This window comes from Plecotus auritus (genome assembly GCF_963455305.1).
Source record: "Plecotus auritus genome assembly, chromosome: 1".
Taxonomy (NCBI): Eukaryota; Metazoa; Chordata; class Mammalia; order Chiroptera; family Vespertilionidae; genus Plecotus; species Plecotus auritus.
The window spans coordinates 49,975,820-49,992,266 of NC_137770.1; the positions used below are offsets into that span (position 1 = coordinate 49,975,820).

The 16,447-nt window shown below is 40.4% G+C and overlaps 2 protein-coding genes across 5 annotated transcripts in view; one reads left to right on the forward strand and one right to left on the reverse strand.

Moving 5' to 3' along the window:
• INTS14 (integrator complex subunit 14) overlaps positions 1-6,494 on the forward strand; it is a 38,635-nt gene extending 32,141 nt beyond the window's left edge. For both annotated transcript variants that reach the window (XM_080658969.1, XM_080658970.1), the window contains exons 11-12: positions 1,607-1,672; positions 5,615-6,494. In XM_080658969.1, the coding sequence (XP_080515095.1) occupies positions 1,607-1,672; positions 5,615-5,866 (318 nt within the window). In that variant the 3' untranslated portion in view covers positions 5,867-6,494. The remainder of the gene's footprint in view (positions 1-1,606; positions 1,673-5,614) is intronic.
• Positions 6,495-7,068: 574 nt separating this feature from the next.
• HACD3 (3-hydroxyacyl-CoA dehydratase 3) overlaps positions 7,069-16,447 on the reverse strand; it is a 44,779-nt gene continuing 35,400 nt past the window's right edge. For all 3 annotated transcript variants that reach the window (XM_080644782.1, XM_080644783.1, XM_080644784.1), the window contains 5 exons: positions 15,291-15,418; positions 13,710-13,822; positions 12,667-12,773; positions 11,751-11,882; positions 7,069-8,736 (listed from right to left, as the gene is read on the reverse strand). In XM_080644782.1, coding sequence (XP_080500908.1) covers positions 8,660-8,736; positions 11,751-11,882; positions 12,667-12,773; positions 13,710-13,822; positions 15,291-15,418 — 557 coding nt within the window. In that variant the 3' untranslated portion in view covers positions 7,069-8,659. The remainder of the gene's footprint in view (positions 8,737-11,750; positions 11,883-12,666; positions 12,774-13,709; positions 13,823-15,290; positions 15,419-16,447) is intronic.

The window sequence follows — 16,447 nt, forward strand, 5'->3', positions numbered from 1 at the left end:
GTACCTATTTTTTAAAATCACTTTTGAGCCTTTGTTCTCATTTAAGTGCCTTTTTTTCCTTTGTTCCTCCAGTGAATCCAGCTTAAACCAAAAGGGAAGAGGTAGTCAGGCCACCTGACAACAGAAGTGGCTTCTGTTGATGGCATAGTCCCCCTTTTCACAGAGACTGGACACATCCTGCCATGGCTAAGGGAAGGGAGGTCTCTTCTCTTTGTTGGGAAATCAGGTTCTCCCTCTTTCCTATCACCCCTGACCTGAGCTCTTCCCTATTGGAAGGATAGCTGATTTTTCCCCCCTAATTTTTCTAAAATTATTTAAAATTTTTTATTTTAGACTAGGTGTATTTTTTTTATTGTGATGAAATACACGTAACATTTACCATTTCATCCATTTTTAAATATACCATTCAGTGGCATTTTGTATAATCACAATGTTATTCAACTACTACTGAATATCAGAAACATAGATCAGCTGCCTTCTTCACACCCCCCGACTGGGAATGTGCCCGCAACCACGGTACTTGCCCTATCTCGTTCCAGAATATTTTATCACCCCAAAAGGAAACGCTATACCCATTAAGCAAGTCACTAATCTGCGTTATGTCTCTTTGGATTTGCCTATTCTGGATATTTCAAATAAATGGAGTCATATAACATGTGGCCTTTTTGGTTTGGTTTCCTTCCACTAAGCACAGTGTCAGTGTTCATGTTGTAGCATACATCAGTAATTTTACTTTTGGTGGCTGAATAATCCATTGTATAACCATGCCACATTTTCAGTTGATGGCATTTGGATCGTTTCTACCTTTTTGCTATTAGGAATAATGCTGCTATGAAAATTCATCAAATTAATTTTTTTTCTTAAGGTGCTGTACTGTTGTAACTAAGAAATCATAGCCAAATCCAAGGCCATGCCCTGACTGGTTTGGCTCAGTGGCTAGAGCGTCGGCCTGCAGACTGAAGGGTCCCGGGTTCGATTCCAGTCAAGGGCATGTACCTTGGTTGAGGGCACATCCCCAGTAGGGGGTGTGCAGGAGGCAGCTGATCTGTTTCTGACTCTCTATCTTTCTCCCTTCCTCTCTGTAAAAAATCAATAAAATATATATTTTTTTAAAAATCCAAGGCCATGAAGATTTGCCTTATGTTTTCTTTTAAGAGTCTGAAGTGTAAGAGTTTTAGCTCTTGCATTTAGATCTCTGATACATTTTTATTTACTTTTTTGGTGTGAAGTAAGGGTACAACTTCATTCTTTTCTATGTGTCTATCTAGTTGTTCTAGCACCATTTGTAGAAGAAACTATTCTTACCCCATTAAACGGTCTTGGCAACCTTGTCAAAAAAGCAGCTGGCCATATATATAATTACTTGGTGTGTTTTTGTAAAACAAGTTAATTTCTGTCACCAAGGGATTTATTATCAAGCACTTTGCAGGAGGGAGGTGCTGTACTAATATTGAACAGAACAGTGACATTAATTCAGGAGGGATCCTCATTTTGACACTGTAGTTCTACTCGTATTTTCATTTCTTTAAACATTTAGAGCCATCCTTTTGTATTCTTTCCCCTTTACCACAGAAATCTAATGTTGAATTTGTTTTATCCTTGATAGACAGATGTACAGAAGATTTTAAGAAATGCAAGGAAATTACCTGAAAAAACACAGACATTTTACAAGGTGAGACTATCAGAATTACAGTGGAAGAGGGTGAGCCCTGGGGTGGGTGCCAAAAATAAATGGTTTACCATAGTTAGTGTGGAGTCATAGCGTGAACATGGACAGGTGTTAGAAATACTGTATGGCTTGTGCTTCAGTTTTTTCATCAGTAAAGTCAGTAGAAGTGATAGGTCCATTTTTGCCCTAAAATCCAAGAATTGGAAGTGCCTGGTTCTGCGCAGAAGGGCTTCTCTGTGCTGCTATGACTGGCTAAAGGAAGGAGCGGAAAGGACCCTAACCCTCATAGCCCTTAACCCTTTTCACCATTCCCATGTGGGTATCCAGCCTAGCCCCAGGCTACCATGGTATGTGACTTCCTGGGATGGTGATTGCCAAGGACATTCTTACTGTACCAGAAAAGCTGCTTCCAGGATTGATTTCTAAAATTGCACATTTATGAATTGCAAAAGGATAGCCTTCAGGAATCATACCTAGCTAATCCAGAACCATTGGTGGAAGGAATAAATTTACAAGGGGTGAGGTGGAGTGTGGGGCCTTTAAGCTCACTAATTTCTCCCCTGTCCTTCTGATGTTTGGCTGAAATCAAATTAAGTAGCAGTGTGAGGTATGCTGTTGTCAGTTGTATCCTAGTTTGCTAAGCTTAAAAATGTGGACACACAGACAGCCCTAGGCTAGCATTTATTCCAGAGAACATACAGGCTACTTTGTCTGGATGTTATTTCATTACCTTTATGTCACTATTGTCTTCAAACCTAATTATGTAGTGAGCTGGTGGAATCGAGTAAGAGCAACCTTAATCAGAGTTCAACACCAGAGAGCTGGCCAGCCTGCCATGCCCCCCTAACTGAAAGCCAGCTCACACAGGCCCTTGGTGACCATTCTGGCTGTGGTCCTTCTCCCTGCAGAGCTTTCTACACACAATCATCAGCTTCTATTCAAGATGACACACTTGTACTTTGGCCTTTTGAACTTTTCACTTTTTAACAGATAACAGAGAAGTGGTCAGAAAGCCCATTTCTCTTCTCTGGATTTATATAATGCCACATATCAGAGCTGGAAAGGGCTTCTACCAGGCCATTGTTTCAGCCCCTGCAGTGGGCAGGGAAGAGGTTATCCTCACTTTGTAAATGAGGCCACTGAGACCCAGACAGGCTATACACATTGCCCAGATCACACTGCTAAGTGTGCTGAGTGGTTGATGGGGCATTTCCTATTCTCTGCTTTCATTCACTACCCCACTTCTTTTTTTTTTTTTTTTTGAGAGAGAGAGAGAGAGACATCGATGTGAGAAAGAAATATCTATCGGCTGCCTCCTGCACACTCCCCACCAAGGCCCAAACCCGGGCATGTGCCCTGACCAGGAATCAAACTGGCAACCTTTTGGTGCATGGGTCGATGCCCACCCAACTGAACTACACCAGCCCGGATCCACCTTTCTTTTTGTGGCTGTCTGGTGGGTCAGGCTTCTGACTCCTCCAGAACCTCCTCCAGTGTGTCCATTGTCATTCAGCAGGAGAGGCTAAGAGCCTCTGAGGTTTGGGACAAACCTTTTCCATACCTGAGTAACAGGAAAAGTAAAACCTCCTTAGAGTTATGAGTAAATGAAATGATGTATGCAAAGTGCCTCACAACATCTGCATGAGTGCTCATTAACTGTGGTGGTGATGACCTGTTTCAGTCAGTGTCTTTCTTACCCAGCTTTCTCATCACCTGTAGAGGAACTGCTTCTCAGTTATGTCATCCCACTCTCATTATAGTGTCCCTAGGCCTGGCTGGCGATCAGGGCTAATCGGGGGCCTTCTGGCTGCTGGTCAGGGCCTCCCTTCCCTGGTTGCCGGCCAGGGCCTTCCTTGGTTCCGCGCCACGCCCTGGTGGTCAGCGCATGTCATTGTGAGCATTTGCACTCCTGGTTGAACTCCTGAGGGGACACTTTGCATATTGGCCTTTTATATATAGAGATAGAGATGCTCACTTAAGTTTGGGGGTCAGTGAGAACTTATTCTAAGCTGGAAAGTATGTGATCATTCCAGACAGAGAAATGGCTGGACTAGCTCGGTCAGGTAGACAGAATAGGCAGGGGAATCAGTCAGGAAGTCAACAAGAAGGAAGAAGATGAAGTGGGAATAGAAATCAGTCAAGAAGTGGGGCCGTGCCCTAACCCAGTGATCGGCAAACTCATTAGTCAACAGAGCCAAATATCAACAGTACAACGATTGAAATTTCTTTTGAGAGCCAAATTTTTTAAACTTAAACTTCTTCTAATGCCACTTCTTCAAAATAGACTCGCCCAGGCCGTGGTATTTTGTGGAAAAGCCACACTCAAGGGGCCAAAGAGCCGCATGTGGCTCACGAGCCGCAGTTTGCCGACCACTGCCCTAACCGGTTTGGCTCAGTGGATAGAGCATCGGCCTGCGGACTGAAGAGTCCCAGGTTCAATTCCGGTCAAGGGCATGTACCTTGCTTGCGGGCACATCCCCAGTAGGGGGTGTGCAGGAGGCAGCTGATGTTTCTTTCTCATCGATGTTTCTAACTCTCTCTCTCTTCCTCTCTGTAAAAAATCAATAAAATGTGGGGTTTTTTTAAAATACAAAAGTTCCCTAGCTGGTTTGGCTCAGTGGATAAAACACTGGCCTGAGGACTGAAGGCTCCTGGGTTCTATTTGGGTCAAGGGCACGTGCCTAGGTTGCGGGCTCAACTCCCAGTAGGGGGCATACAGGAGGCAGCTGATCAATGATTCTCTCTCATTATTGATGTTTCTATCTCTCTCTCCCTCTTCCTTACGCTTTGAAATAAATAAAAATATATTTTTTTAAAAAGAAGAAGTGGGGCCAGGCCAGTGTGGCTCAGTGGTTGAGCATCCACCTATGAACTAGGAGGTCATGGTTTGATTCCCAGTCAGGGCACATACTGAGGTTGTGGGCTCAATCCCCAATAAGGAGAGTGCAGGAGGCAGTTGACCGATTATTCTCACTCATTGTTGATGTCTCTCTCTCTTCCTCTCTGAAATCAATAAAAAATATACATATTTTTTAAAGTGGGGCCACAAATGGAGCTTTGAGAATTTGATAGTCTACCAGTGTACATAATTTCTGCCTAATTATGTACATTATTCACCAAAAATTAGGTCATCATAGTTGAGGTATGTGTATGCTATTTGCAGATAAGAAAAGGTGGTTGTATTTTCTTAAAAAGTATTTCGCAAGAATGGTTCTAAACAAATCTACTTATCCAGTTATACCTTTGAATAAAAAAACCTGCTTTTAGCCGGAAAGTTTTGCTCAGTGGTTAGAGCGTCGGTTCTCAGACTGAAAGATATCAGGTTTAATTCCCAGTCAAAAGCATGTACCTCAGTTGCAGATTCAATCCCCACCTGGCAGGGCGCATGTGGGAGGCAACAAGTGATGTGTCCCTTTCACATGGATATTTCTCTCTAACCGGGGCCTTCCTTCGTTCACTTTCACTCACTTTCACTCTCTCTAAAAGTCAATGGAGCCCTAACTGGCTTGGCTCAGTGGATAGAGCGTCGTTCACTTTCACTCACTTTCACTCTCTCTAAAAGTCAATGGAGCCCTAACTGGCTTGGCTCAGTGGATAGAGCGTCGGCCTGCGGACTCAAGGGTCCCGGGTTCGATTCCGGTCAAGGGCATGTACCTTGGTTGCGGGCACATCCCAGTAGGGGGCGTGCAGGAGGCAGCTGATCGATGTTTCTCTCTCATCGATGTTTCTAACTCTCTATCCCTCTCCCTTCCTCTCTGTAAAAAATCAATAAAAATATATTTTTTAAAAAAAGAACTCAGCCTTTAAAACAAAATAAACAAATAAGAGGCAATGGAAAAAGTATACTCGGGTGAGAATAAAAAAAAAAGTTGTGTTTGTTTTTTTTAAGTATGTGATAAGGAAATGGCATTTTAGGAACATTCATGTTTTTTTATCTTATTTCAGGAACTGAACCGTTTACGAAAGGCTGCTCTGGCCTTTGGTTTCCTGGACCTGCTCAAAGGGGTGGCTGACATGCTGGAAAGGGAGTGCACGCTGCTGCCCGACACAGCCCACCCCGATGCAGCGTTCCAGCTGACCCACGCTGCCCAGCAGCTCAAGCTGGCCAGTACTGGCACCTCCGAGTACGCTGGCTATGACCACAACATCACACCTTTGCAGACAGACTTCTCTGGGAGCAGCACTGAAAGAATGTAAAGCTGACTTTGGGAGCCTTCCTTCTTTTTCATTTTAAGTCCAAATGATTTAGGGTAAAAACTTCTCCAGGGTGTTCACCTCTGCAACAACCATCTGAAGACCTCCCTGAGGCTGCCTCAGAAGCACCACTTGCTGGTTTGAATGACTGCAACAGTCTAAGGGCTTTGACCTTAGCTTTCTAGGCTCAGTCTTTCAGCCCAAGACACCTGTTGCTCCCGTGATGGGTACATCTTCTGAGAAGCTTGACCGTGTGATGGGTACAGAGCTCTCCCCCTTCTTCAGGAAACCTAACCCACAGGGGTCCTCTGGCTTCCTGAAAAGCATCTATCTTCTCTTCTCTCAGTCATAAGGACATTTTCAAGATTCTGCCCTTGGAATGAGCAACCCAGACTGTCTGGGTCTAGCTAAGGACAAGCCCTGCACCACTAAGTTTTGGAACTTTTCTTAGAACTTGGGCAAAACTTAGTGGTAACACTTAGGTGCTTTTGGTATGTCTTGAGATACAGACTTTTAAATAGCAACCATAAGTGTATAAAATCATTCCCATTCAAGGTTTGTTTTTTAATGAAAAAGTATTTGATTTTCTATAAAATGGTTTCACTGGTAAATTAATGAGTCTTTGTCTTTTAGTCTATCTGGATATAATTTCAGCTTTCTATATGGCAGATTCATAAATCATGAGGGTTCCTTGGGTTCCATACTGACTTCCTTGTTTCTGACACCTGTTAGGCCTCGTTGCCTATGCCAGTGGTCGGCAAACTCATTAGTCAACAGAGCGGCAAACCGCGGCGGCTCGCGAGCCGCAGTTTGCCGACCACTGGCCTACACCAAGTTCCATTCAGGTAGATTCTGACAGGTCACTGCAGTCAGCTCCCCTTCCAATTCATCCCCTAGCTTCATGACATTGGTCAAATCCTGTAGCTTCTCTAGGTTTTATTTATATTATCAGTGCTTTTCAAATTGCTCCGTGGACCGCCTAAAGCAACGGTCACCAACCGGTGGTCCGCAGACCACTGGTGGTCCGTGAGGTCTGAAAGGTTGGCGACTGCTGGCCTAAAGTATTACTTCCTCAAGGCTTCAACCTGAGCATCCACTTTTGGTTTAACATGCTGAGCTGCTATATAATATTTTGTCTGGAAAAAGGACTTTATCACTAACAATTTGAAGACCATTAGAGTAAATAAGTGATCTTTAAACACAAGTTAGGATTTTGATTGTAAATGTTTAATAGAAATACACAATCTTTTGCTTTCTCAGACAGCAACAAAAAGTCTTATAAGAATGTAAGATTCTGCCACAGATGCAGCATAATCTGCTGCAAAGCTGATCTGCCTAATTACACACAGAAACTCAGGTGAAAGAATATCAGAAATTAATACAAACAAGTATTGACAGAAGTTACATACATGCAAAATATCCTTCAGTGCAATGAACTTGTAAAAAAAATCAGCCAGCCTATGCTAATCATATGTTTTTAGGTCAAACCAAGTTTCCACCTTGGGCTCAGAGAAACAGCATAGTTCATTTAGTCCCTTTTTCCCAGGAACAATGGGAATGGCACAATTGAGCAATCATGCCTTAAATTCTTTCATACAAGCATTACTTCTAACACATTTTGCTTGGAATGTGGAAGAAATTGATGTTTTTGACAATGGCCAAACTTCATAATGCCTACTTTTTTTCAGTTTCTCTGTTGGTGGGTTTCCTACCAGGACCTGTGTTAATGGACCAGCTGGTGGTTCTCTAGCCAGTGTTCTCTGTTCACTGTCCAACTTCAGAGGTGAAACAGCGACATAAAAGCAGGTGTTTTGAGGTCTACTAAAAAACAGACAACCCCACCACTTACTCTGACAGGTACACAAATGGACTTACCCAGGTTAGGGGAAAGAAGCTTGAGTTTTTTATGTTTGTGCACAGCCTAAGGCCGTTTTGCAGGTGTGTTTAGACTGGCCTACTCTAGTGTTTCCAGTTTGCTACAGGCTGCATTGCAGGCAGCTGTCTTGTGGCCAGTTTGACCCGTCTGATCCCTGTAACCATTTGGGGTTGGAACTCTTACAATCTCATTATTTTCTGTTTCATCTTTCTTTAAAGTTGAAAATAGTTCTGATTTATCTTGGAATGAAGTAAGTGATCATGGTGTTCCATGGTTCTGACTGGTTTCTCTCAACTCGTTCTGTGTCCACACAGGTAAGCACTGTATAGTAACAGATATCGTTAGAGAGGCCAAAAAATTCAGAGGTAATATGGATGCTTGAGGCCCACTTGGACTCAAATGTTTTATCAGTGACTGAGTCAAACAGATTTTCAAAAAATCAATGCCACTCCACTTATTAAGTAACCTTTTGGGTACAGAATATATTAGGTCCTGCCTAGGTCACTTTCACAGCCTCTGATAAAGCAAAAACAGTCTTGTTTTTCTTCCACAATCAATAGCTGAAAAGAACACATTCCAGCTGTAAGAAAGGCCAGTACCTAGTAGGTTCAGGGCACTGATGAAATCTCTGGCTTGTGTGAAGGAGACTGACTGAACATGGAGTGGGTGGGGACAGGGCTGAGTCTGATGTTACTGATAGATTACAAAAGAACAAACCTGTCATCAGCTATCATGCAAGTACTACACTAAGATAATACAATAAATTCAGGATGTAACTGGGGGAAAGGGAAGATAGTCTTACTGAGAATTTAATCATTTAACTTTAAAAAAACTTTTACATCAGTACAAGAAGGTAAAACTGTAAGAATTATAGATTAGGCTCAAAAGTCTACATGGTAAGAAGTCATCTAAATCTCTTTTCAGTGGATCTTTTTCTTTTTTTGTCCATAGTGCCGCCTGCGCTGTTTATAAAGGTGACGGAAATTTATGTATAACCCTGAAAAAGAAAAGAGGCCAATTAGACATGAGAATCTTTGTCCTGTTTATAACCAGAAGCTCTTGGGCAGGGACAGTCTCTAGTTGGCTGTTTTTCATACCCCTCTGTGCTTACTGCAGCTGCTCAGAAAGTACGATTCAATAATAAGTTAGTAACAACGCACCAGAGACCACTCAATTTTTTCCCAGTAGGTTTACAATTTCATTTTCTCCCATATTTTATTGTGAAAATTTTCAAATATACAAAAAAGATTAAATCATTGTACAATAAATACCATCTAGATTTAAACTTTAACTCTATTACTTTTTTTTTTTATCACATACCCATTCCCATCTCATTTTTTGTGTTTTTCAGTGAAAGTTACAGACATCAATATCCCTAAACATTTCCTTAATTGGAGTTCACAATATTTTTTTCCCAATTTCTCTTCAAGTAAGACTTACATAAAATACACAAGTCTGAAGTATAGAAACAACCCAATTTCTAATTCAAGGCTATGCAATAACCTGTATTAAGCAATAGTTTAAAAGGAGCACAATCTTCTCTGTTAGAAAACACAGGATTTCAGCCCAGCCAGCATGGCTCAGTGGTTGAGCATCAACCCATGAACCAGAAGGTCACGGTTCAATTCCTAGTCAGGGCACATGCCCAGGTTGTGGGCTTGATCCCCACTGTGGAGGATGCAGGAGGTAGCCAATCAATGATTCTCTCTCATCTTTGATGTTTCTATTTCTCTCTCCCTTTCCCTTCCTCTCTGAAATCAATAAAAATATATATTTTTTAAAAACAACACAGGATTTCAGTCAGAAAGAACAAATTTCAGTTCTACTTGATCACTGTGGCTTAGCCTCACTTCAGTTTCCTCATTGTGCAGCAGAGTTAAAAACACTTATTTAACAGACTGATTGAGAGAACATAGGTTTAGAAAAGCACTTTGATCTATGGTTGTTATTACTGCTTCTAAATTATGCAGATTTAGGATTTATTTCATTGTGAAGAATAAGAACAACTGCATATTCATTGTAGGCAAACTAGATATGAGTATAAAACCTTGAAAATTAGAGTGTACAACATAAGCAACATGAAAAAAGCCACTACGGTTAATGCACATTAAAATACTTCTACTCTTCTTTTTTAGTAAAATATTTTAAGGTCTTTCCAATATTTATTCCTCTTTAACCCTTTCAGTATGCCCACCTCGTGGAGCCTAATTACAGTAATAGTAGGTTTATCCAGTAACAGAGGTGAAGAGCTCTTAATGAGTGCATTTTCCAAACTGAAGCTTATTCCCTTCAACTGCCCAACTATTTTAACACTTTTGGTTAGAAATCTTTCTGAAATGTATTATACCTTTTCTGAAATAGAAAATAAGAAATGGAATAAAATTTAATCTTTAGCAAATGACCTACACCCATAAGTTGTACTACTAACTGTGTTTCTGCCATGTGCTCTATCCGGAAGTGTAGGTCTCTTCTCCCTGATACTAAGTGACCAAGGCCGCTGGGCTTTCTGGCTTCTTGGGTTTACTTTTGTGGTCTTCCTCTCAGTGACTGTGGTAGCCAGCCTCCAAGATGGTCCCCAGTGACCCCACACCTCTTGGTATGTCATACCCTTGTGTAGTCCCCTCCCACACTTTACTAGGTATGTCTAATGTAACCAACAGAATATGGAAAAGTGACGGTATGTCACTTCTGCAATTAGGTTATAAAAGTGTGGAGACAGAGGTGCTATTATCACTGCAGTGGCAATCTTATAACAATGTATAGAAATATCAAATCAATATGTTGTACACTTTAAATTTATACAGTATGTCAAGCACATTACAATCAAAAATTAAATAAATAGATAAATTTTTAAAAGGCAGTGTGGCTTCTGTCTCTCGATCACTTGCTATGGGGGAAGCCATGTCATGAGCAGCCACAGGGAGAAGTACTGCAGCTAGAAAAGAGCTTTCTGTCCACAACTACATGAGTGAGCTTGGCACAGATCCTCCAGCCCCAGTCAAGTCTGCAGAAACTAGCACCAGCTGAGCTGACCACTTGACTGAAACCTCATGAGGGACCCTGAGCCAGGTCACCCAACTGGGCTGCTTCCTGACCCTCAGAAACCATGTGAGAGAATAAATGTTTGTGGTCTCAGACTGCTAAATTCTGGGGTAATTTGTCATACAATAGATACCTAATATACTATCTTGCTGACACATCCTCTGTTACTAGGACACCAGAGAGCCATACTTATTTAGGGCCACCTCAAGACTTTTGTGAACTGAAGCAGGAATAAGTACATAAATTATGTTAAAATGTATTAGAACTTTACCTAAAGTATATAGTCTTTATAGTTAGGAAGGCTTATAAATCTCTCATATTTGCAATAATTTAGGTTTACATATTTTCCCTTCTTTTAGTTTTTATGAATTAAGGCAATAATTTATATTTTATATAAGAGTAAATTAATAAATAAGCAAGTAGTTTTTACATGAGGAGCAGGGAAGCCTCCTATTGTTAGGTAGAAAGCTTTATGACATCTCTTGGCTGTTCTTCCTTCTTGCTACCAGTTGTATTACCACTCCTGTAAACTCTGGATAAGGAATGTGCTAATGAAATTAGTAAAAGTAAAATGAGCTGCTTATTCTATTTTAAAAGAGCTTCTGACATTGTTTTAAACATAAAATATATTACAGTGAGTTCCCAATAACCAAGAGTACTTCAAGAAAGATAATCACTGGAGATATGGGAAGAAATACTTCCCATACAGAGCACATTCTCCTAGTGCAGTGGTCAGCAAACTGTGGCTCGCGAGCCACATGCGGCTCACGAGCCGCAGTTTGCCGCTCTGTTGACTAATGAGTTTGCCAACGAAGGTCCTAGTGGGTCTGTTCTGCAAAGTAATTCTTCTCTAACTCTATACTACTCTTTTGGAAATAAGATTCCTAAAGACTTTTAAAAGTTTGAATCATTTAGCTCTACACTCTAATGAAGTGAGAGGAAAAAGTCTATTACAGAACCAATACTTACCTAAAAATAACATTATAAGATAAATCTGAAGAAAAAAGGAAAATCTAACTTTGATTTCCATGGGATATGGCAATGTGAAACTGAATCTCCCTGTTTCATTGAACACTGGAATGGACTGGATCACTGAGACAGCTGAAAGCAGAAATAAGAACTTGTTAGAAGCAAATAAAGCACAGTCACATCTAGCGACAGCACCTTCTAACTCCTCCAAGTTTCAGTTATGGGTTTGTTGAAAATGCTTCCTCCTCCCTTTGCACAGAGGGCTTATGCCTCTTCTTTTCCCCCTAGTTTTCCTAAGAGATTAGCCTCCAAGCTGACAACCGAAGATGAATGAGGAACAACCATTTGATAACACTGGGCTTCAGTTTCCTACCCTATAAAATGGAGAGAAAAATCCTACCACTAGTTGTTGGTCAGAATAAAATTAAGTCATAAATATGAACCTGCTCTACCCAGTGTGGCTCAGTGGTTGAGCAATGACCTATGAACCAGGATGTCACGTTTGATGCCTGATCAGGGCACATGCCCAGATTTCAGGCTCAGTCCCCAGTAGGGGGGTGTAGGAGGCAGCTGGTCAATAATTCTCTCTCAACACTGGTGTTTCTATCTCTCCCTCTCACTTCCTCTCTAAAATCAATTTAAAAAATAAACAGTAAAATAAAAATATGAACCTCCTTTGGAAAATTAAAACTACCATAGGAATAGGAAGCATGACCACCAGCTTCCAAATGTGCCACATCCCTGGAACAGTCTGGATACCAGGAGTATTATGGAAGGAAGCCACTAGGAAGATAATCTTGAAAAGTCCAACTTCCATAGATTGACTAAGGCTGGCAGAGGGAGGAAGACAGATCTGGCCTATTGGCTTAGCTATCCCTTGGAGCTAAGCTATAAAACATAGAGTTCCTGAAAGTACCTTCTGCCAAACATCCCAGAGGATATAGAGGAATCCACACAGTGTAACGAAGCCATGTGAGCACTTTCCAATCCATGTCAATGCAGGAAAGCATGTAGTAGGGGTACCTATTGAAAATAAGGAATTCAGATGTTGAAAGCCACTTCAGGTTCTGAATGTAACCCTAGAACATCATTCAAACAGAACCATTTCACAATTAGCCACACATCTTCTTCAGAACAGAAATATAATCCTGGGCTATCTACCCACAAACTCCCATCATGCTCCTCCCACCTTCAAAGGATGTGAACTCTCTTTAAAGACAGACTAAGTGTACGTCTCAAAGGAACCCTCTTTGAAATAGTTGAGTATGGGGAATGGATGATAATAAGTTTTTTGGCTTTCTTCCTAGTTCTGATCAACATTCCAAGTAGGTAAGGCTGACAGACACATTGACGGCACTTTATCTCTGGATAAACGAATGCTATCAAAATTAACTATACTTAAGCACACCACCAAAGACCGTTAGCCTCAAATCAGACTTATGGAATATGTATGGTCTGGTAGAGAAGAATACATCCACTTTAATTGGGTTTTTAAAAAAGATTATTTTATTGACAACTGAGGATGGAAGAAGCAGATAAGAGGTCAATTTAAACTTCAGAAATCTTGTAGTAAGATTCATTTTTACCATCCCTTTTAGAAGGCTAGTCTTCACTAGTCCCATCCAACCTGGATTGCTCCTTCAACCCCAGGTTTTTTCAGCCCTTTCATGAATGTTTCTCTTCCCACCAAGACAGCAAGATCCTGAAGGGTAAGATGGGTCTTTTCATTTCTCTGGGTCTCTCCTGCTCCCCAGTGCCCAGGCTGGCACTACGATCCAATGATGGCTTAAAAAAAACAACAACTCTGCCTCACGCTGGCAGAGCACATAGCTGCAGCTACACTCTCCACAGGTGGAACCTTAATCCCAAACCAAATGAGACTCTGGGTAAGACAGCTCTCAAGAAGAGAGCTGATCCAAAGGAGAAGCATTCAAACACCATCCTAGCATTTCTACCCACCTGAAAATTTCAATTGTGCTCCACATATAAAACACAAAGAAAACCACGGCTTTGTTTTGCATTTCTTCCATAGTGCCAAAGATGATAAACAAAATGAAATTTCTTCCAAAAAGCTATTAAAGGGACCCAAAAGAGAGAAAAAATTTAAAAATATATTTTAAAAAACCATATACATGTGTTATCTGAAACCTAACCCTACTAAATTCAAAGTAAATAGAAAAAGATTGAGCTCAACTGGTTTACTCCTTTGCTCCAGTTTTGGAACAAGTTAAATGTCCAAACCAGTCTTTCTGGATAAGTGAGTATGTGTGTGTGTGTGTGTGTGTGTGTGTGTGTGTGTGTGTGTGTGTGTATAAATGTATGTGTGTGTGTAAAAATACACAAACGGTTTAAAGGATGCTGACGAATGAACATTTACGTCTGCATAACCCAAGTTAAGAAATAGAACATTACTGTCTTGTGTTAACCATTCCACTGTTTTTCTTTATAGGCTCACTTCTTATGTATGTATTCCTATGCAGTACACTGTTTCACTCTGCCTGTTTTTTAATGTGCTGAAATTATGCTACATGTATTATTCTGTAACTTACTTCTTACTCGATGTTAAGTTCTCAAGATTCATCCACATAGAATCATGTGGCACTGCCCAGCTCCCGGCGGCTTCATTCACATTGTATCCCATGTGAATGGAACCTGCTGGACCCATGCAATGGGATACTGAACCTGTCCCATCCATCTTGCCCTAGAGATTCTACCCTAATGCTTACGTGTACTAGTCACTGATATGCAAAAAATATTATTCCATATTAGCAGGTCAATCACTATCCCCTTCTTATTTTTTAAACTAAACCAAGCAGACTCTTTCCAAGGGCAGAAAACCTAGAAATAACAAGGCTACTGTATTAACACCCTTTACCATGCAACTGATACTATTAGCATGCCAGAGTTGCTATACCACAAAAGGGTAGAATCATAAAAACTACTCCAGAAAAGACTAACCAATAATCACCTGGTCCCCCGTGTCTGGGCAGGTGGTATTTAATGGTACGTGATTGCACAGTTAGGAAACAGAAAGAATGAAGAAAGGCTCTGCTGCTCCATTCCTGGTTACAATCTTCCAAACATTGGAAATTATATGGATGTATTAGGGGGAGGGATCCCCACACAAGTCAGAAGAGCCACCTTCATATATGAGAGAAAGTCCAAAGTAAAAAGAGTTCTGAGGTACTATATTGCCTTTATTCACCCAAGGTGGGAGGACACCAAGCATGTCTCTATCTGAGAAGATTGAGGGTAGGATTTTCTGCTGCTGCCTGAGAATCAAGTTTCCTTAGTTTTACAGCTCTTTGTATAACTGTGATTTCATGAAGATGTTATAATGAAATTGACCTGAAATGGCAAAAGTTTACTTTGGAAAATATTCCTGAGGCTTAAATTTTCCTCCTTGTTCAGATAAAACAATGCTTTTCCTATGCCAATAAGTATTTTTACTAATTGAGACTTCCCAGAAAATTGTGGCATAACTACTAAATAAACACTGAACTCTTTCATTCCCCACCCTAGAGATCAACTATTTAATACCTGGATAACAGAAGGTATCACTGGTGACTTAGTGACTCCAATTGCTGCATTGATAGACTCCACAACCGCCAACATCTGGCAGAAATACATCATGTCAGCTATGGTGTGAAATGTGTCATAGAAGGACTCTATGGAATAAAAATACATTAAGGGTAAATGAGCTGGCAAATTACAACAGGATTATTTCTCAAACTATATAATGCCTTAAATGAAAGGAATTTTAAGAAAGGTATAATAAATATCCAGTCAGATTCAAGTTTAATAACCAACTACGCTGAAAGAAAGCAGGCCTGCAGAATCATGGAAGTCAACTCCACTGGTTACCACAAAGTCAACACATAAACCTGTATGCACTTCTCATTTTAAAAAGCAAGAGAAAGAAGCACACCTACACTTCATTCAGTTATTATATTCTGAAAGATCTATATATCAAGCACAGCAATAATTCTTTTCAGCTCCATTATCTAATTTAATTTAAAGCTAAAACTATATCTCATTGAATGCAATCTAGCCTTTTAAAATCTCAAAAATTGTATAATCATAAATAGAAGTACAAGAATATTGAATAAAATTAACTTTCAAAAACCTTAATTGTGCTTATATATTTAATCCTAACTATTCTTATTCTGAAAATCTATCCTAACTAAAAAAAGTCTAAAATGAAGAGAGAAAAAAACTTTAGAAACAAGGTTGCTCTCTGAAACATTTCTAAGTACATTAAAGTAGAAACTGTCTGAATGTTTAAGGGTATGGGGAGTTTGAGTAAACTATAGTATATTACTTCATGGAAATTATATAATAATTTAAAATAAGTTATTGCTTATATGAGGTCAGCAAATGTGGTATCAATTCTGAGTGGTCCATAATATAAAATCCTTTACTTCTCATACTGATCCTCACCTCACACCCTGCATTCCCACATTCCTCTTTGCACTGTGTCTCAGCCAAGCCATCCATGACATTTTGGCGAGGACAACTGTTTGTCCTACACATTGCAGAAAGTTTAGGATTCTTGGCTGCTTATTAAATCCAAGTAGTGCTTCCGAGGATCCAGCAGAGTTAGGACAGCTACCAACAAAGAGGACACTGTAGAGCCTCAAAGGGTATGATTTAAATAATGATGAATAAAAGAGGCCCTTGCCAAAGTTGAAGAAAAC